Genomic DNA, 22036 nt, shown 5'->3' on the forward strand with positions numbered 1-22036 from the left:
TGCTTTCGAACTGCTAGGTTGGCAGAAGCTGGGACGAGTAACAGGCGCGCTCGCTCTGCTACGCGGCACTCGGGATTCGACCCGCCAAACTGCCGACCTTCTGATCAACAGGCTCAGCGTCCCAACCCACTGAGCCACCACGTCCCTTTGGGTGGGTATATATGTATGCAAAAGAAATATCTGTACCTTCTTCATCCTAATGTGAAACCCAGTTTATCTACTCACAAAGGTTTAATTTGATCTAGAAAAAATACCGGGACTGCCATTCTGATATTACTGCAAGGCATGCTGAAACTTTAGCAAAGAATTCTTTGAAACCCCTTCTCTAAAAAGATACAACTTTTATAAGTAGAATGAATACAGGACCAAGCAGCAAAAAGAGGAGGAAAAAAAGAATGTATCAACTTAAGATGAGTAATTGCAGAAGCCGACAACCTGCTAACTTCATGGAACTGAAAAAACCCTTTACCCTTCATGTAGAGATAGCTGTGAAAATAGGCAGGCCCAGATCCATTGAACAGAGTGATCCGGCTGCTACAGAATTCTTCATCTGTGTCCATATAAGTATCCCCTTCTTCATCTTTGGTATCTAGAAACTAGGAGAAAAATGAATTATTGTTATCTGGTAACTATGCCACTTCTATTACATGTTAAATTGATTTCCTAGGTACAGTAACAGCTGTACGGAAGTTGCATCAAGACCTTTCTTTCAAGAATTCGTTTAAAAAATGAATGAGAAAAAAATATGACTAGTAGCAAGTTGGCGGTGAAGGTCCAGATTAGGAATAGAAATTGATCTCCCTGGAGAAATTCTATTTATGCGATCATCCAGAATCAGTTCTGACTTAATGCACATAATCAATTAATTGATCAATCAATCATGGCAGTCATGTATAAATAATAGTATAGAAGAAAAATACCAGAGGATTATATTTAAACATATCACATTGTTGTCTAGAATTGTCTGCCTGAATTATATGCCTTGGGAGACCTCTTTTAATAACACAGTTAAGAAAAAAAATAGTAGGGCAATTGATTTGAAAAGGAAATTTAGCGTGAAGTAATTTAGCACTTCCTTTCTTCACTGAAACTTCTATTTGTCCCACAAGAATATTAAACCAGATTTGGATCCAGCAAGGAGGAAGCAAGGATATATTGAGATGGGTGAAAGAAAATAAATATTGAGAGTGACTTAGAAGGAGATTTAGTGCAGGGTTGTCAAACTGCTGGCCCGCGGGCCAGATGCATCATGGCAAAACCGCACCAATCCCACTGCTGGCGATAGAAAAAAAAATCACGATATGTTGTGACACATCACCTGATGTTGCGAGTTACTACTCTATGTAAAAACTTAACACAGAGGCTGCTCTTGCAACAGAATAATTATTAGAAGCAACATTGAACACTGGTCCAAGCTCAAAAGAAGTGTGACTATTTTGATATCAACTTTCTCCTATCATTTTTATAATGGAAGACATTCTTTACCATTAATGGTCCTCATTTGAATACACAGACGTGTGAGCGCACACACACAAGCCCAGTCTCACAGGGAAATATTAAACTGTAATAGAAGAACCCAGTGACCGAATATATAAAAATTGACATGGATTACGCGCGGACTGATCTATGTATTCCCAATATATACTGTATATATTGGACTGAACAAATTAATATATGTGTCTCTGAGAGCATGTGAAAACATAACTTTGTCCTGCCTTTCCTCCATTATGGAACTGAAGCCAATGTTGCTCATTGGACTTTATGGATTACATTTGACAATAATATCAGTTAAGAAATACGATTGACATTATCACTTCTGCAAGGTGAAACAGGTTAACAACAGGAATATTCAACTGCAATGGTTATGAAAGTTTCTCACCGAGTCCAAGCTTCCACGATTGGAGTCCACACCATTGCTATGAGAATTGTGCAGGCCTTCCTCCCTGTTCAGTGGTTCAATTGATGTGCTGCTGATATCTACAATGCCATCGTATTCCTCATGGTCGTAATCCGATTCCACATCTGGAGGCAAGCTGTAAATTGGATCTTCCACCTCCACCGGGTCATTCTGCATGACTTCTGAGCCTATCCAGTATATGCTTTTCAGATGTTCTGTCTGAGGGCTTCCAGCTCTCTCAGTAGAAGGAAGCAGAGCATCGCTTTCTCTGTTCTCTTCCTCCCCAGACACTGGCATATTTGGAGATGTGTCTTCCTCCGAATAATAGTTGTCACTGGTCCTGGTGCTACTGTCCTGGTTCAACAGACTTGGGCTGGGGACCGGTGGCCCTTCTTCATCAGCGGGAAAACCTTCATCTTCTTCTTCCTCAGCTAGTGGAGCAACAAGGCTGCATTCAATGTTGAGAGTTCCTTCATTGGACAGGGAGCATTCCAGGTTTTGCACGCTTTCGTCCAGGTTCCCAAAATCTAAAAGTTCTAAGAACTCCTGTGCAACCCTAGATGCTTCTTTCTCCAGCCTCTGTATTTCTTCTTCCCGTTGCCGCTTCATCTCATTCTTGGTATTCTCACATGTAACGGAGACATGATCTGCTTTCTGTTGCCACTGCAGCTTCTCAATTTCCCTTTCCAACCGCAGAATCTCCTCCATTTGACGCTGTTCCTCTTCCTGCAGTGGATGGTTCTCCTTCTGGGTTTTTAGCACCTCCATCTGATTTGAAAATGCAAGAAAGTAACCAAGTTTCATACATCGGTTTTAGACAGTCATCAATAGATCCCAAAATTCAGGAGCTATCATAAGGGCCAAGTGGTGCTTCACTGCTCCCCTGTTCACTTTTTTAAAAATTCTAACTTTTCTAAGATACAATATGGAACCAATTCGCTAAATCCCCCTAAGCTGAATGTAATTCAAAAGATCATCACGGGTAGTGTATCTCCTTTGATACACTAGTATTTGTATGGTATTTACAAAAAAAAAGTGAGCCAAAGAAAACTACTGTATGAGGCCTGTTGCTCTATCCATGGTTGGAATCAATGTTTTCTTAATGCCTTTCAGCCAGCCTCAATTTTTTTTTATTACATTTATATCCCGCCCTTCTCCGAAGACTCAGGGCGGCTTACAAGCTTAGCAGTAGCCTTCATTCTATGTATATGCCTGCTTATTAGGGCTTTCACACACACCCCAAGCGGCATTATTACAAAGTCAGCTTAATTGCCCCCAACAATCTGGGTCCTCATTTTACCTACCTCGGAAGGATGGAAGGCTGAGTCAACCTTGAGCCTGGTGGGACGCGAACCTGCACTAATTGCAGGCAGCTGCTGTTACTTAAGGAGGCATTAGCCCACTGCTCCACCAATTAAGAGACAACAAACTGGATTCACTGGAATTCTCCAGTGAATATCTGGAGTGCTAATCCAATACAGAATCCCACTCAAAATTAAAACATTTTTTTTAAAATAATCAAAATCTTATTTGTAAGATTTCAGCAGTCAGATTCTGAACATAGGGTTTTAGAGGTGAAAGCAAAAGGTCTCCCTATGTGTACCACGGAGATGTTGCATTGATTTAGACTTCCGTGTAAATGCACAGAACCCAGGTCCTAAAATATGGAATCGATTTTTTGATAATTTCCTGAAATCTTCTGCGTGACTTGAAAAACAAAAAAACATCCTTCTGTTGCTGGTTGGCTCAAAAGGAAAGCATCAATTGTCACTACAGTTTCAGAGGCTTCTCTCTCTCTCGTCAGGTAGCAGCTTTGGGTATGGTGTATGTAGATTTGAGACAAGTAAGGGCTTTAAGAGGACAAGGTTAAACTTCCCTCTCCACTTTAGCATCACATATATTTTGATTTAAGAGTGATAAACTGTAAATCAAATGTGCCCCAGAGCTACTTCAGAGAAATGCACACAGCTAACAGTGCACTCAGAAAAACAAACAGAACAAGTCAAGTGGCTTAGGGTTTTGCTGGGGATCCTGAAGAGGTAGAAAGTTGGAGAAACAGCAAGACATACCTGAGCTACCTGCAGTGCTGCTTCCAACTGCTCCTTTTTCCTGTTCAAAATAAAAATAAAAATGATTATCCAATAAAATACACAGTCTAATTTGCCAGAAATTTCACAAAGAAGTAACAGATAATCACACACCCTGTCAATTTCTAGTACTGAAAATCCGTGTAATTTTAAATGGCATGCCTGCCTTTATTATTCATGTCTTGGTTAACAGCTCTTACAAAACCCTCAAAACCATAGAATTTATCACAGCACATTTAATTAATAGCTTGGGTTTTCTGAAGGTTGAATTTTCTTAAAGGTTTTAAGAGTAGAAACTGACTGCTACGGACTGCCTGTGGCAACTTAAAAGAAATAAGGTTTGCCTTATGATGAATAACAATTCATCATCATAAAAAACATTAATAACAACTCATTCATAAAGAACATTTAGTTGAAAAAGCACTCAGGTTAAGACAGGTGAACAGCTGGATGGACATAGAAGAGAAAGACTCCATTAAACCTATTTCCCAATTCTGGAATTAATCTGGGAAAATAAAGGGGAGAGAAAGACAGGTGCAAGCAAAGGTGGATGAGCCTTTGGGAAAAGTTGAATTTTTTGAGAACCAAATGTGGTTCATTTTTTATAGATCTCGTGGCAGAGAAACAGGCTCAGAAAAAAGCAGCTGCTGCTGCTGCTTTGCCATCTCTGATTTATCTTTGCCTTCAGGATCACCAACCTTAACTTGCTTTGGACCTGGAAATGGAATCTATTCATTTCACATACTATTAGTAGTTTCATATAACAACTTGATTCCAGATACAGAGATTTCTTTGTATGGAGCTCCATTTCTCCCATAGTTCAAAACGCCTTTTTTGGACTGCTTCAGCTGAACCCTGGCAAGACCAAACGGTTTGGAGTGCAAGGAACTTCAAGGTTCATCCTTAGTCCTGGATGAGATGGCACTACTCCAGACAGACCCGGTGTGCAGGTGGCAGTTGCGGCTAGGAGACTGCACAACTTTGCGTGGCGTGCCAGTTGTGCTCTTTCTTCGATCAGGAGTCCTGCACTCAAGTCATTCAAGTCCTGGTCATCTCACATTTGGATTACTGCAATGCACTCCACATGGGCCTGTCCTTGAAGAGCATTTGAAAGTTACATCTGGTGCAGAATGCAGGCAGTTCTTGGGACCCCTAGAGTGGCCCTTGTTATGCCACTGCTCTGCAAGCCGCACTGGCTACCAGTTTGCTTTGTTGGTTATGACCTTTAAAGTCCTGCATGGCATGAATCCAGATTACTTAAAAGAACCATCTCAGCCCAATGGGACTGGCTCACCCCAACCGGGCGGCAAAGGAAGCATATGCTGCGGATCCCGTTGGTCAAGAAATTCTGGCTGGTGGGATCCAGGAGAAAAGATTTCTCCGCGGTGACTCCTGCCTTTTGGGTCCGGAGTATTTATTATTATTTATTTATTAATTTAATTTGTATACCGCCCTTCTCCCGAAGGACTCAGGGCGGTGAACAGGGCAATACATAAAAACAAGATACAAAAATTAAAAATTATTAAAAAGTAATTAAACAGTGCCCATAATAAATTAATACACATTAACAGTTAAAATCCTTAGGGAGCACCTGCTGCCGGCATCAACTTCCCTCCGCCCTGTGCGTTCTCTCAGAGAGGGCCTCCTTAGGGTGCCACCGGTCAGAGAATGTCGGCTGGTGGCCCCCAGGGGGAGGTCCTTCTCTGTGGATGCCCCTGAGCTATGGAATCGGTTGCCGGTTGAGCTCCGGATGGCGCCCGACCTTCGCTCCTTCCGTCGCGATCTGAAGACACTCTTATTTGAACAAGCCGGCTTGGCCTGACGGGGGATGGGTTGGGTTTTTATTATCACTTTTAATATATGTATTTACTGTTTTTAGTTGGGCATATGTTTAATTCTTTTTAACTTTTGTATTTTTGTATTTTTTTATATATCTGCCCTGTTCACCGCCCTGAGTCCTTCAGGAGAAGGGCGGTATATAAATAAAATAATAATAATAATAATAATAATAATAATAATAATAATAATAATAATAATAATAATAATAATAATAATAATTATTATTATTATTATTATTAATTATTATTATTATTATTATTATCTTGCCACCCCCGTCCCGGGGGTGAGATCTGTTCCCATCCTCCTGATCTTCCATAAGAGAGATAGATGGAAGACCCAGCTCTACTAGATGGCCTCAGGGCCCCAATGGAGGGGGGGAGGGTACATCACACTGGAAATGGACCAACAGCAGACCCAACCTCCGTGCACCCCACTCCCTGCCCCATCTTTTAATTATAAGTTCTATTTCTATTGTTCTTAAGACTGTATACGTTACGATTTTATTACTTTTAACATTACAAGCCACCCAGGGGTGACCTTGCGGTGAGAAGGGCAACAAATAAAATTTAAATACGTTTTTAATTAATTAACTCAATAAGTAAGTAAATCGCTCTGAGAAATGTGGCCACGCTGGATTGTACCTTTTCTTTTCCTTCTCGTCTTGCTTCCTGCTACGCTCCCTCTCTTCTCGCCATTGCCTTTCTTCCTCCTCCCGTCTAGTCCTCTCTTCTTCTTGCCTCTGCTCCTCAGCTTCCTCTTGCTGCCTCTGCTTTTCTTCCAGCAGGTCTTGGTGGAGTCTGCGAGCTAGGTGCCCACGCCAGTGCTTTTGCAGGACAACGGCAGAGGCTTTCAGGCGTAAGAGAGACTTCTTCCAGAAGTGAGCACGGTAGTTTTTTTGGATGGTCACCACACTGGCTAGCACTCTTCGATAGTTCTTCCTGAGTCAAAAGGCATATAAATATGGAGGTCACACCCATGCAATCATTTCATTTCATTTCATTTATTATATTTGTATACCGCCCTTCTCCCGAAGGACTCAGGGCGGTGAACAGGGCACATAAAAAATACAGAATACAAAATTAAAATTAAAAAAAGAATTAAATAAGAGCCCAAGCTAAAAACAGTAGAATAATATAAAAATCCCCAATAAAAACCCCAGCACATCCCCCATCAGGCCAGGCCGGCTTGCTCAAATAGGTAGGTCTTCAATCACCCTTCTTTCAAAAATTAAAAAATTAAATTATTATTATTATTATTATTATTATTAAAAGTCTCCCTAGCTGCTGTTTTGCCCTGTGATGTCTGATCTGAATACCCAACACAATCAAGTCTCCATGTAGACAATGCTCCAAGAAGCTATTTTGCCATTCTCCCAAACTTTGCCAAACTCCATGGAGTTTCTGCATCTTAAAACTGCCATTCATTTTTAGTTTCTGCACGTGATCTTCTGCTACGCACAACAAATGGAATAATTGGGGGGTGGTGGTGGTGATGCAAAACATAACTCTCTCTATGCCAAACTCAAGTTTCTAAATCTCTCCAAATAGGGTCAACTTCACAACTTTATTTTCTCCTAACTCACATCGGTCTGGTTTCTTGATGTTCCCATAAAGACAAGCAAAGATTGTTATCCCGCTTGGCATCTTAAAAGGATGAAAGCAATCAGTTTTCAGAATAAAAATAAAAGGCTATGATCGACTTCATCTGCCGGAAAGTTTATTTGCTGTTTAGCAGTGAGGTCAGGTGTCCTACAGATATTCAGTTTTCTTGATGGCTAAGTTGTGGAAAGCTGACAACTCAGGCTCAAATCACGTTGGCCATATGACCATGGAAGTGTCTTTGGACAATGCTGGCTCCCTCAGCTAAGAAATGGAGATGAGTTGAATACGACTGGACAGGGGAAAACCTTTGCCTCCAACTTGCAGATAATGACAATCACAGGTTCTGGCTTCAGATCCTGTCATGGATATTCCTTGCCAGAACTCAAAATCTAGAGCTGGGGATGGGTGTATATGTGAGTGGGGGGTCAATGTGCATGGATCTCTTCTGGGAATTCGTAATAGAGTGCATGAAACCTTTTTTACCTTTATGGCGATGAAGTAGGAGAAATAATAGATCTTACACTACATTCCTGAATGTTTGTGTAGAACAGAAGCATCACCTGGGCAAGAATACTTATAGGAACTAAGAAGCCGGTGCCCTTAGCAAGAGAAATCCCTGCAAAAAAACCCCCAAAAACCCTCAGAGATGGTCCCAGGAAATAGTAGAAGTGTGTTCTATAGCCCTAAAACTGTATCATGCAGAACTCTGAGAATCAAAACTTCCTTAAAATACTACTTCAATCAATAAAAATAGGTTCACTTCTCTCCTCCAAATAGGCCTTATCAAAGATATAAAGGTAAAATTTTAAAATCTGCTGAGACCCCAGGGTTTGGTTTAGTGGTTAAAGCATGCAGCTAGAAACCAGACCACCAGTCGAAGTTTTGCCTTGGCCATGAAAGTTTGCTGAGTGATCTGGTGCCAATCACTCTCTCTCAGCCCAACTCACCTCACAAGGTGGTTGTTGTTGTGGAGAAAACTGGAGGAGGAAGGTGTGTTGGATATGTTTGCCACTTTGACTTACTTATAAAGTAATAAAGGCAGGATAAAAATCAAATAAATATTAGTAGGAGGCCCATAATCAGACTGATATCAAACTGATGGGAAGGGCTTGGATGGAAGGAATATTTAACCTTCCTTGTTCATGCTCTCTCTCTCTACCTTAACTGTTCCCCCCACCACAAGTGTGCATACCCAAGCTACTCCATACCAGCTCTGTGAAACAAAAACTTTTAGCAGCCCTTCCCATTCCTTGCTTTTCTGCTTTAACGGCATCCCCAATCCAGCTTTATTCCCATTCCACTTACTGTAAATTCTGCTGTAATAGTGAGCACCACATTTAAATCCCATGAAGCCAGAGAAGCCACATCACACCTACGGTACATGGCTGTGGACTGGCAGGTGGGATGGCATGGCAGAAAATCCCATTTGCATTTACACCACCCAGAAAAAGTAAAATATTTTTTAAAAAATTAACCATATGTTGCTTATTAATGATACCATCTTAGAGCGGTTCTTTGCTTCTCTAAAATAGTGGTAGAGGTAGTCCTCGGCTTACGACCACAACTGAGTCCAAAATTTCTGTTGCTAAGTGAGACATTTGTTAAGTGAGTTTTGACCCATTTTACGATTTTTCTTGCCACAGCTGTTAAGTGAATCGCTACACTTTTTAAGTTAGTAACATGGTTAAGTGAACCCGGCTTCCCCATTGACTTTGCTTGTCAGAAGGTCGCAAAAGGTGATCATATCACCTCGGGACATTGCAACCGTCATAAATATGAGTCAGTTGCCAAGCATCTGAGTTTTGATCACATGACCCTGGGGATGCTGCAACGGTTTTAAATGTGAAAAATGGTGATAAGTCACTTTTTTCAGTAACTGTTCTAACTTCAGTTACTAAATGAACTGTTGTAAGTCAAGAACTATCTGTACAAGTAGAATAACGTGTATCATACATATGTGTGTGCAAATGTTTTAAAAGTTATTTTGTGTGACAATTATAGATGTGGTCCCAGTGGCAAAAATAGCTTTAGCAGAAAGATACATCTAGTTTAAGTACAGCAGAACCAAAGTTTCCATGGTCTTCCCTCAAATTTCAGTTGGCTTAGACAAAAGGTGGAGCCTTGTTCATGACTGGAAACTATTCAGTTCCAATCCATTTCCAGCAATCAAGGCCATTGGCAAGAGATTGTACTAACTCTAGGCAGGAAAATCAGAAACACACCAGGTTATCTATCCCTGGGGTGAGATCTCATCAACTTTCCTGGTTTAGTTTGCTTGGCAAAAAAAAATATTCCTATAGATTTTGCGATAGTACATTTCCTATAGATTGCAAGCAATAGCACACTAAGTAAAGGTGTAAAAAAACCTAAAGACTTCTATTTTTCTTCTGTTATGGGGGCGGGGGAGCCATCCTTATTAGTTCTATACATTTTCCCTCTCTCCTAGTTTTATCTGGCCCAATGGGTCTGGGATTTCACCCAACATTGCTCATAGGTGTTCCAGTCTTTCTTCGCAACCTTAAGGGAGTCTAAAAAGAGTTTTAAGACAAGCCTACACAAATCACACTGAATTAGTCCTAACTTCTATGTGCAATGGTGCAATCCTGCAAGATATAACCATCTATTTCTTATAGCAACACCGCTGCACCTATGAATGCAAGTGATTATCCCAAAGGGCATGCAGTACACTGCAATTTGCCAGAACAAGCTGAGACAAAGCCCAGCTCACCATGGAAGAAGAGATGATAGTAAGTTAAAAATAGAGACATAGGTAAGGAGACACAGAGCAGGGATGAAACATAACCCCCCCCCTGCTTATAACTCTACCAAGAGACCCCTGGAGAGAAACAGGAACCAGGCAGAGCTGTTATGGCCTTGATACTGAGCTGTTCTAAATCAAAGCAGAGTTTGTGCTTGCAACAATGAATGGCAGAGATTAGAGAGCCAGGGATCTAGTTAAGGGCAGCTTCATGGAGGACGAAAAATGCAACAGGAGAAAGTCAAAGGCTTAACTTTGCCTCTTAGAAACACTAGTAAGCAGGAATGGGGAGGGCAGAGGGGGAAAAAAAAGTGGGGGGGGGGGCGGGAGGAGAGGAAAATCCAGCACATGCAGAGGCAGCAGGCAGGCAGCAATGCCAGCCAAGCCAAGCAGGCAATACAAGCACTGACCTTGCCATGTAGCCCAGGACGTGGGCTCGGATGATGGTGGCCGCCTTCTTCAGCTCTTCTTCCCGGGCCTTTTCCAGCTTTTGTTCCAGAACCTCCTTCAGGAAAACCTAGTACCCCGGGGAGGAGTTTCGCCAAACACAAAGAGAGGAAACAGCAAGTCCCAGGCAGCACCAGCAGATCCCATGCCTGCCAGCCTGCCTGCCAGCCAGCCTGCCTGCCTGCCTGCTCAGAGGAACCAGACCCGGAGGGCTTCTTTTGCGCTCCTGCAACGGAGCCGTCCCCGCTGCTCCGCCAGCCCTTCCCTTCGGGAATCAGCACCGATAGACAAGGGAAAAGTTGAACAGGGAGTGCCAGCCCAGCCCCCGCTCTGTGCTCAAGGATTGGGGCGGAGGGGGTGAAGGGAAGGGGAGGAGAAGAGAAGGCTGCACTGCTTTTACAACTCTTGTTTAACCCTTTTCCTGACATAGCTTTAACTTTCTGAGGTAATTGGAGCTTTCCATTTAAAATTCCTAAAGCACTTTTAGGATACCACCTAAAGACTGAGTGAAGACCACAGGGAAAAACTGGTTCAGTTATGTGAAAGATCCCATTTCAAAAAAAATAATAAAAATAAATAAAAGAAAGAAGAGGCGCCCAAAACCAATTTCCGCACTACAACTCAATCATCCATATTTCCTTTGGCTGATAATTTCTCCTCCAAGCCAGCCTTTCCCTCGTTTTCTTGCCTGCTTAAAAGAGCTGGAGTATTCCTTTGTATTATTATTATTTTTTCTACAATTATCCATCCCCTCAAGAGTCAGGCTTAATTTGACGTGCACGTTAACAGATGGTGGTTGCAATGTTTTATATACACATCTTCAGATCAGATTTTTAAATGGACATAAATAAAGAGAATTATATTGCAAACGTCTTCGTGGATATTCGAAAGATGAGGTATTAAAATTCCAACTGCAGGGCCTGGAAACACAGTAATTTATTAATTTTCCACTCCTGCTTCTCATTCCTGGTTTATAGAAGTATTTGAAAAGTGTGTTTGTGTGTGTGTGTGGGGGGGGGAAGTATTGGTATTTAAACAGCAATATTTTTTTATCCATAATGAAGCAATGGACTGTCTCTAAACAGTGAATCCTAGGATTCTTTGTAATGCCACAAAGGATGCAAAAGCATCTTAGAACATGTGAGAGAATAAAAGATGGCATTGGGCCACGTTCCATGAAGCCATAATGGTTTCTTCACCCACTCTGCTTTTGGTGACTAAATTGACTCACTGATATCTGCTCCTTATAATGGACTTTAATGTACTCAACCAAGTATATTAAGCAATAAACTCACAGAGACAAAGATAGATAGGCCTTGATATTTTGAATGTAGCATTCTTCTGGGACCAAGGAAGTATGAAAGGACTTAATGGCATACCCCCAGAACTCTACTTTGGTCACTTCCATGGCTTATCTTTCACATTCACTTAAGGTAAAGGCACCACAACTCAATTTTATAAATCCAATTGCATTTCACATTTTCTTCTTCCAGAAGCAATTAAAGAGGTATCCGATGGCATCTCAGCAACACAGCTTAGAGGTGATTTTATGGGACTCTATTCCTCACTCTGTTTATTGAGACCTTATTTCTGTGCACTTGACTTTCCAACCCCCTTAAGACCCTCAAGAGCAACCTGGGTTGATCTTCTGACAATGCTCTAAAACAGGAAGAGTAGCACGGCCAGAGTATAGCCAGAGTATTCTATCACTATGTCTTATCTCCTCTTTGAAAGAATTCTGCATTTCCCAATTTGCTTCAAAATGGTGGTAGGGGGGAACCTCACAGTCGCATGTATACTGTTCCAAAAGCTGTATTGGGAGTTTAGGAGAAACCAGTATCAGTGCCACACCGCTGAATTGCATAGGTGAGTTGGATAAACTGAATTAAAATATTCCACAGCGGGGGTGGGGGGGTGGGGAAGGAAGAATTTTGAATGCAAACAGTGTATACATAACAAATGTTAAAGCACAGTTGTTGGATACATTATCTTGTTTATGCACTGACGTAGCAGCATTCATTTTATAAGAAAAAGAAAATTGCAGATGTATCTATCCAGGAAGAAAACCAGAAGTTCAGAGTGTGAATGGCAAAGCTGGCATTGAAGCAGAACAGGGCTTCTCTGATTAGTTGTACTTTCTTTTGATCCCTGAAAAAACTCAACCCTCCAGCATTCACAACTGGCAGCTGCTCTGCTCCTAATGAGAAATACAAAGGCCGTCTTGCCTTCCTCTTCCTTTCCTGTGCTCCACAATTCTTTACACTAATCCCTTTCCTTCCTCCCCCAAACAATTGCTCAGTATAGAAATACCCCTTGAATACATGCTGCAGGAAGCATTTCCTACTCCTTTCCCCATCCTGCTCAGCACATGTTGAAGCCAACACCCATAGTCATATATGCTCATAACTTCCCAAGGTCCCCTATTGCCCCTTAGACAGGAATCGGAACACAGCACACCTGGAAGGCTCATTAGACATGGAAACGGTACCTGCGATCTCACAACACCTCAAAAAAACAAAAACAAAGGGGGAATGCTATGCTTCCCTCCCATCTCATGCTGAGGAAATTACAGCCCGTTCCTTAGGCCAAAACAAAGGGACCACTTTCACAAGATAAGCTTAGGACTGTTTTTAAGTCCCGTTCATTTTTTTTTCTTCCAGAAACCTGAGGAAAAGACAACCTGAGCTACAATTGCCAACTGCTTCCTTTCCCCACTCCTATGTTGTAAGCAGCATGCAGAAATGCAGCCAGATTAACTTTTTACTTCTATTTAAGGAAATGTTTAATTCTGTTGGATCAAAAAACATAAAACAGGGTTTTACAAGACTTACTACCATACAGACAAATAGGATTTTTTTATTATTAAAAAGAGTGTATCTAAAGAAGTAATATGTGAACAACAATATGGGCTTATACATTATGTAAGCATTCTTACCAGAGAGCCAGGATTGGCTGAAAAGAATCTGCTGTGCTTATAGAATGAATCTTGGTTTCCTCTCATATAATGTGTGCTGTACAAAGGGGTGAAAAATGTTTCTATAATGCTAACAGTGCTGTCTTCTATCTACAAAGTTTTGGGCAGTCTTGCTGACCTATAGATGGCCATGATGTTTGTGAATTCTGGGAACTTGTTGGTTAGTTTTGGAAGGTGCTCAGATGGAGCAATCTCTGATGTATCGAGTGGTCAAAGCTACAGCCTTAAGAAGGAAACCCCAGACAACTCACATTCCTTTCCCTCATCTGTTCTCTGCCCAAGCCGTACAAGTGCTTCACCTAGTGCAGGGGTAGGCAACCTCGGCTCTTTTATGACTCATGGACTTCAACTTCTAGAATTCCTGAGTAAGCATAGTTGAAGTCCATGAGTCATAAAAGAGCCGAGGTTGCCTACTCCTGACCTAGTGAAAGGGGTCATGAGAGCCAGCCCAGTATCAATCAAATAGGTTTAAAAAATGTTACAGGCATCTTGAATCCTAGAAGGTATCATAGTCACATCCCATCAAACCGACATCAAAGATGTTTCTCTATCCCAATAGCACAAAAGTAAACAGTACAAATATGCTGTTCCAATCCAAATGGATTGGAAAAATATTTTGCTACCAAAAAGAGTTTGCAGCTTAAGTTTAATCTACCTGGTTTTTTTCCAATCCAAAGCTTTTTTACTTCTTTGTCAACTTTATGTTACTCAAAAAAGAAGAAGAAGAAGAAGAAGAAGAAGAAGAAGAAGAAGAAGAAGAAGAAGAAGAAGAAGAAGAAGAAGAAGAAGACGACTGTTGTGTGTGCTGAAATTTTGCATCTATTTTTGTGTAATCACTGAGCCTTATTGAGTAAACTGTCACTGTCTGGCCATCAATATGGCTGCCTTATCTACCTGCCAATATCTTTCTTAAAATTGGGCACAGTTGCTTCTATCTTATAACTTCAGATAATGGAACAAAGCATTCAGTAGAAAGAAAAGCAATCTTTCGATCATCCTACAGTTCCTCCTCTTGTTCATTCTGCAAAGAGAAGCTTATAAAGTTGGACTTTAGAACTGCAAAAAAGGGCTTAGTTTGTTTTGTACTAATACAGGACACTGAGACAGTCAGTCCTTTTCAGATGGTCCAGCAAAATGAAGAGTGAACATGTGTACAGAAGAGAAAGTCCTATTGTTCCTGGGGAGATCAAAGGCTAGTTGTCCATGGATCGGTCACTTAGAGCCTGCTCTTTTAATGGCTCTAAGGTTGATTTATTAACTTCAAGTGTTCACCAAGCAGAAAGATAGCCATTTCCTTTTTACTTTGATGCCTAAGGTTTCTTCTCTCTCCAGTTTGCTCCAGGCAGTCCCATCTGCAGAACATACTATAACTCTGCCTACTCCCAAGAAAAATACAATGTAATACTAAAAGAAAAAGCATAGAAACAAATTATAATAGCCCCAAATGTCCTGGATTATTCTGATCCAATTGCTTTACAGTTTCTTCTGGATTTTGGCAACTGGGGGGGGGTGTTAAAGGTTACTTGCACTGGTAAAATCTGGCAGCCCCTTGGATCACACTAGAAGGTCTTTAATGAAGGAATACTCCCTGCCCTATGGACCACAGGCTATTGCAGAGCTACTTCTTTAATTACAGAATTAAAGCTACAGAATTGGGCTCCTCAGTGGTTTATTGATTTAGAACAGGGGTCTTCAAACTCGGCCCTTTTATGACTCATGGACTTCAACTCCCAGAATTCCTCAACTAGTGTGCCTGGCTGAGGAATTCTGGGAGTTGAAGTCCATGAGTCATAAAAGGGCTGAGTTTGAAGACCCCTGATTTAGAACATCTAAAATAGTCTTAAAGAAAATGTTGGGGCAAACCTGGCACAGGGCTTTTGTAGGTAGGAGAGGCCTTAGTTGGGTGGAATAAAGAAAGTGATGCAGGAATTCTTAATTGCACTTAACTGGCCTTTGTCCTAATTTTAATAGTCAGCGTTCTATTTCTTCTGTGACATGATCACTGGTAGACATGCAGCATAGAGCTGTGCATAAAATGGATGAAAAGTGCCTTGTTCTATATGTTCCACACATGACATACAATTATGGCTTTGGTGTTTAGCCACAAAAGATTCTTAGTCCACCTAAACCAAAATCAGGAACTTCTTTTTCTGGGTTTTAAGCAAGACAGGTTTTGGGCAGATCTGAGGGACAAGTAGGTCAAAGCTCCCCCCCCCCAATCCTCTTCTCGATGACTTGTGTACCAGCCCGCAAAACGATTGTCCCACTGTCTTCCTTTCCCTTTCTTCTCTCCTACAATAGATTCCAAATGCAGCAGACTCCAACTTGCCCAATCAACTAGTCCCTCTACCAATCATCTCAGGGCTTTCATTCCACTTCCTTTGCTATACTTCATGTCATGCACAGCACAGTCCAACCATTCATCTCCTCCTTCTTCTGCCAATCTCCCCAGAGTGTTTTCCCCTGCCTATCACTGCCGGCTTTTCAGCACCCTCAGTATTTAGACCTGAAACACCTATGACTGGATCTGAGTCTGGACCAAACATAGATGTTCCATATCCAGATAAAACATGCAACAAGTATATGTTGGTCTAGTTATGGACCACCTGAACTTGACAGTACCAGGCCCAGAATGATCTATATACACTGAAGGTTCTGCACATCCTTAATAGAGAGGAAGTTCTGTATAGTGACCCTGAAAAATAGCATATTATTCTTTATTTCCATTCAATACTAGTGTATTACTCCAAATAACAACGAATGTACTGAAACTCAGCAGGCATTGCTCATTAAATTTCTGGCTTATTTATTCAGTCTGATTATTATTTTTTTAAGATTAAGAATCAAAAAACACATTTCACCAATGCCCAATTTTACAGTTGCCCACAATTCTATAGTTGCTACAACTGGAACAAAGCTCCAAATTTTAGTTCTGATTTTATTTATTTATTAAACATATATAGCCAAGGGTTGCTATACTGATTAATAATAGAAAGCATTTGTCTTAATTTTAACTGGGCTGAAACCAACTTTCCTAGCTCCTTAGATGACAAAGGAATAGGTGGACTAACAGTGAACATTTATCCAACAATTCATATATATGGCAGATTTCCAATCCTTCTCTTGGATTAAGAAATCCAAGCATTTCCCTAACTGTTAATTTAGACTCTTCTAAAGAGACGTGGTGGTTCAGTGGGTTAGGACGCTGAGCTTGTCGATCAGATGGTCGGCCGTTTGGCGGGTCGAATCCCGAGTGCCGCGTAACAGAGTGAGCGCCTGTTACTCATCCCAGCTTCTGCCAACCTAGCAGTTCGAAAGCATGTAAAAATGCAAGTAGAAAAATAGGGACCACTACGGTGGGAAGGTAACAGCGTTCCGTGCGTCTTTGGCGTCTAGTCATGCCGGCCACATGACCACGGAGAAGTCCTCGGACAAGCGCTGGCTCTTCGGCTTTGAAATGGAGATGAGCACCGGCCCCTAGAGTTGGAAACAACTACCACACATGTGCGGGGGAACCTTTACCTTTTACCTAAAGAGATACCTTTGCAAAACCTAACCAGGACCCTATTGATACGAACTTTACCTTGAGATAAGACCAATTCAGTTCGTGGAAGACAAGGAAGCCATCCATGGTAAGCTCTTACTATAGCTTCCCATGGAAGGCTGCTTGTCTTCCACAAACTGAATTGATTTTGTATGATATTTTTTTTAAAAAAAAATCTTATGATTATGGGCATTCTACCCCCTACTTTCCAGATTTCTGCTCCAAACAGAAAACTCTTGCTATTGCATCTAGTAATCTACATCCTTTTTGTAAAATTTCCTAATTGACCGCATTGTCTTAGTTGCATTTTATCACTGTACTTTGTGTCCACTCTCCAAATAATGTTTTATTAAATACGTTGCAGTCATTCCACAACTCTTTAAAAAACTGGCTTTGCTCCAAGGCCTGAGGATTGGGAAGTTTATGAGCCCCTGGTGGTTCTTTTTGTTAGATTTTGGTAGTGTTGTGTTCTTCCTGGATATACACATATTTGTTCTCTACTTTATTATTTCTTGTTTTTGAGATGCCAGCTGCCTGGACTTGTCTGAAAGTCAGGCAGCCTCCAAATTGAATGAGTGAATGAATAAAATACTATTTCTAGATATTTATACTGTTTATACTGTTCAGTAATGACTGAAATATTTGGAGTCATTTCCCCAAACTTCTCTTTTCTGCACTTTTTTCTTTTTCTTTTAGTTTGCATTTAACTTTTTTAATTGTAACATTCTTATTAAAAAAAACTCCCCAAAAATCTTTTTTGCGCTTAGCTGAGGAACGGAAGTATCAGTTTAAATACAAACATAGGCACTTCAATATCCTTCCTGACCTTAATCAACATTCAGCAGAGAATGAATTTCACTAGAAATGATGTAAGAGTCAACTGATTTTGAAAAAGAGCAAAATCTGGGAAAAATTGGTGCTCCAGTGCATTGTTGGACCCATTTAGTTCATTCTCTGTGGATGTTTAATAAATTTAAGTGCTTGCTGACTTATATGACAGGATGGGGGGGGGGAACAAGATAGGAAGAGAACAGATGGGAATCAAGAGGCTATAACATGCAGGACTAGAGGAGTAATGGGTTAAAACAGCCTCTACACACTGTCCCTGAACTAATGATTTTTAATGATTTTTTAATATATAATACTTTACGCTTTATACCAGGGGTAGGCAACCTTGGCTCTTTTATAACTCATGGACTTCAACTCCCAGAATTCCTGAGTTATGCTGGCTCAGGAATTCTGGGAGTTGAAGTCCATGAGTCATAAAAGAGCCAAGGTTGCCTATCTCTGCTCTATACAGTGTTATCAGCTAAGCAATCATACCCAGGGACCCCATGCCAATGCACTCTTGAGCAGAACAGCAGGGTGCTTGTTATCCTTCTCAAGAGGCTTGCTGGGAGAAAGAAATGAAGATATATTCAGATTTCTGTGATGGAAAACACGTGAGACTCAGCAGGTCCACAGCCCAGCTAGGTCAAATTTCTAAAACTAATAATCATCATACATGTAGGTAACTGTGGACAGTATTATTATGCAGCATTTCCCAATTTACCTTTTTGGGGAAATAGATTTTACCTTGGTTTTCCCCAGCTTCCATTCTCTCTCTGTGTTGTCATACATCTGCAAAAAGTTTGCACATGTGTTTTTTGCACTGTCCGGGCTGCTCCAATTCTTCAAAAGCATTTTGTATCTGCAATAACCAAACAAGTGCTCTTAATCAGAAACAGGTGCAAATCAATAAATCCTAGCATTAGATGCAATTAGCGGCTCTCCTATACTAGTTTTTGCTTCAGAGTTGTGGTAGAACAAGAGGTTTTTTAACTAACTCCATTAACTTTTCCAAACAATACAAGTGGCATCTGGGAAGAGGAACTGCAATAATTCTTAATGCTGCAAAGCATTACACATATAAAATGAAATTTAACCTGGTTGCAGAATAATAAATTCAGTATGGTTTTCAGGGAGGTGGGGAAGGAAAGGATGTTTAATTATTTTCCATACTTTAATTAAAAATAGATACTGTACATAAATGCCTCTGAACAGATAAGAAGAGTATAATAGTGCATGTGATCATTAACTGGCTTTAGGGAAGAAAAAGAGATAGGTTTGCTGAAACCCATGGGACAGAAGTGGTTTTCTTAAGCTTCCTCTTCCATAGAAGCCAGTCATTAATCTAAACAATTATATTTGATTTCTCTGCAACCGCCCCATTCCTAGGAAATGCGCTGTCTCTACCTGCAGAGGAAATCTTGACAAAGACGCCGCACGGGAAAGCCAGCTCTCCGAATCTTCACTGTCTCTAGCATACCTGAGTATCGCAGCTGTTTCAACACAACATCTGGGCTGAAGAGATTTGGAGCCTAAAGAACGGTCAAGAATAAACCAACCAAATGTGAGAGATGGCAGCTTAGGTCATTTGCTTGTGTGACAGGTGGATGGCAAAAGTCATTCTTGGCATCTCAATTAATTAGTTCTGCATGCACATACATGTACAATGCACACACAAGCGCACACAGAGGAGATGAATTAGATATACAAAACAGTCACTAGGCTTAAGGAAAATTTTTAAATGCAAGATTTATCTCCCAATGTATTACGAGAGGAAAGGCATTAAAAGAGTATTTGTGTTGCATACAGCAGCTCTTTTAGAAACTGCCCTTTCCTTCTGTATCTATTGTGCTAATCCTGGACACAAACTTCTTCCTTCTAGGAATCCAGAATCCCTCAGACAAGGAGAGACACCCTTTCCGGTCAGCAAAGCTTCAACTCAGCTGCCATTGAAAATCATGGTGAATCTCCCTCCTCCCTTCCCTGTTCATCCGGCATTCCCCACCTCCAGAGCGTCACCTTTTCCAGGTTTGGTTTGATGCAGCGAATGAAGAGTGGGTTGCAAGTGCTGAGAGTAGCCATTAAGGAATGTAAGGAGTCCTGGAAAAGAGCAGCAGATGTTACTTCTCTGGAGAAATTCATTCTCAGGACCAGATTTGCTATCATTCTCCAGTGCCTTGGACACATTTACAATTCTGATGTTAAAAAAAAATAAAATGAGAAGATGAAAACAAATCTACTGAGCATTAGCTGTCACATGGTCCAATATTTCCTACAGCCGATGCTCAGCCATGAAAAGCGTGATGAAACTGCTATAGAAGCACAATTGCAAAATACTGAAACATCTTTTGTGATGTCTACAGAAGAAGGATTGCATTGCATTCACTGGCTTATCACATCTCCTTTCGCAATCCTTTAAAGTTTTTGCAGCTTAAAAAAACAAAATGAAAAAGCGGAGCCTGAAGCATAGAAGGTGCAGGCCTACAATCTGAATCCTCATCTACCTTGGCGGTGCACCTCTTTGATTTACTGGATTTGAAGAAACAAAAACATATCTACTGAGATGTTTCTACAAGCGCTTTCGCATGCACATTCATGGGCCTCCTGCTCCTACCCTAAACTGGGAGCTGACAGTTGGTCTGCGCCTCTGAGTTCCCAACTTCAGAGTGTCTTCACTGTTGCAGCTAGAAACTCTTTCAAAGAGGTCATAGATGAAATCCAGCCTGCGTGGAAAGAGAAATATAAGAGAAAGGAAAAGACGCCATGGAGCACTAACTTCTAAACCAGGAGCTCACATGCTGCTCTGCTTCTGCTGTCTTAAACCAGGAAATGGATCCTTCTTCCCTAGTGATAATATACGAATCAAGAACGTCTTTGTGAAATGCTAGAACTTAAGGGTAGATAAGCACCAAGACAAGCAGAGACATCTGATCATCCATAGGAGAGCTAGCCCTCCAGGAAGTATGAAGAGGTTCCGGAGGTCCAAGGTACCCAGCCTACTAAAATGGCCCAAGTGACTGCTAGAAACCTGTGCCCACATCCCATTCCAGCTACATTATTGAGCACTCAAGGAGTGGCTCTCCCTATGCCAGGGGTAGGCAACCTTGGCTCTTTTATGACTCGTGGACTTCAACTCCCAGAATTCCTGAGCCAGCCATGCTGAGGAGAAAGAGAGAGGCTTCCATGCTGAGCCATGCTGGCTCAGGAATTCTGGGAGTTGAAGTCCACGAGTCATAAAAGAGCCAAGGTTGCCAACCCCTGCCCCATGCAAAACAAAGCAAAACATTAGCATTAGCAACTTAATTCTGTTGCACTGTAAATGGCTTTAACTTCTTTACCTGCTATCCTTCAGCATGTTTAAAATGTCATCTCGAAAGGTATCTCTATTTTTTTCCAGAAAGCCTCTCACATCGTAGAGGACCTATAGGTAACAATTTTAGACACAAATAACCAAATTTGCCATGCGTGGACGCCCCCCCTTTTTTTGAGCAAATAAGACATGACAAGAAAAAATGGCTGAACGATTCATTTAGCTGTCCAAAAGACTATCAAAGCAAATGGAGATCTTTTTAATCTCATTCAGCTGCAGTAGCCGAACCAACACAGAGAGCAAGATTGGGACTAAGGAGAACCAGATTCAAATCCCAACTCAGCCATTAGGCTCACGATGGTACTCTGAACCACTTGTTGCTTCTTAGTCCAGCCCACCTCAATAAATTGTAAAGGGAAAATAAATATGGGGGCAGGTAGGGAAGATGATGCGTGCCAACATGCTTCCTCAAAGGAAAAGCAAAATAAACATTTGCAGGTAAATAATTCCATAGCTCACCAGTTGTTTGACAAGCTGCCCTGTATTGACCATGGCCTATTTTCAGGCACTAATGGCCAAAACCTCATCACAGAACCTGCCCAGGTGTGCAATACCCAAAAGCCACTTCTTCCAGAATAAAGAACCTGTGGCTTGAAGTACTCATTACGGCTATGCTCCCCAACCTGGTGCCATCCAGATGCATTGGACTTTGATACCCACAATCATCTAGTCAGCACAGATGCCAGATCAG

At 41.3% G+C, this 22036-nt stretch overlaps 1 protein-coding gene across 1 annotated transcript in view; it reads right to left on the reverse strand.

Moving 5' to 3' along the window:
* Positions 1–22036, reverse strand: part of LOC310631852 (unconventional myosin-X-like) — a 116236-nt gene that overhangs the window by 22965 nt on the left and 71235 nt on the right. The window contains exons 17-26 of the mRNA XM_083348599.1: positions 21314–21396; positions 20590–20698; positions 19995–20075; positions 19383–19507; positions 18723–18837; positions 10593–10699; positions 6465–6761; positions 3967–4006; positions 1880–2665; positions 470–596 (exon numbers count right to left, since the gene is read on the reverse strand). Of these exons, the coding sequence (XP_083204725.1) occupies positions 470–596; positions 1880–2665; positions 3967–4006; positions 6465–6761; positions 10593–10699; positions 18723–18837; positions 19383–19507; positions 19995–20075; positions 20590–20698; positions 21314–21396 (1870 nt within the window). The remainder of the gene's footprint in view (positions 1–469; positions 597–1879; positions 2666–3966; positions 4007–6464; positions 6762–10592; positions 10700–18722; positions 18838–19382; positions 19508–19994; positions 20076–20589; positions 20699–21313; positions 21397–22036) is intronic.

The sequence above is a fragment of the Vipera ursinii genome (genome assembly GCF_947247035.1).
Source record: "Vipera ursinii genome assembly, chromosome: 1".
NCBI classification, from domain to species: domain Eukaryota; kingdom Metazoa; phylum Chordata; class Lepidosauria; order Squamata; family Viperidae; genus Vipera; species Vipera ursinii.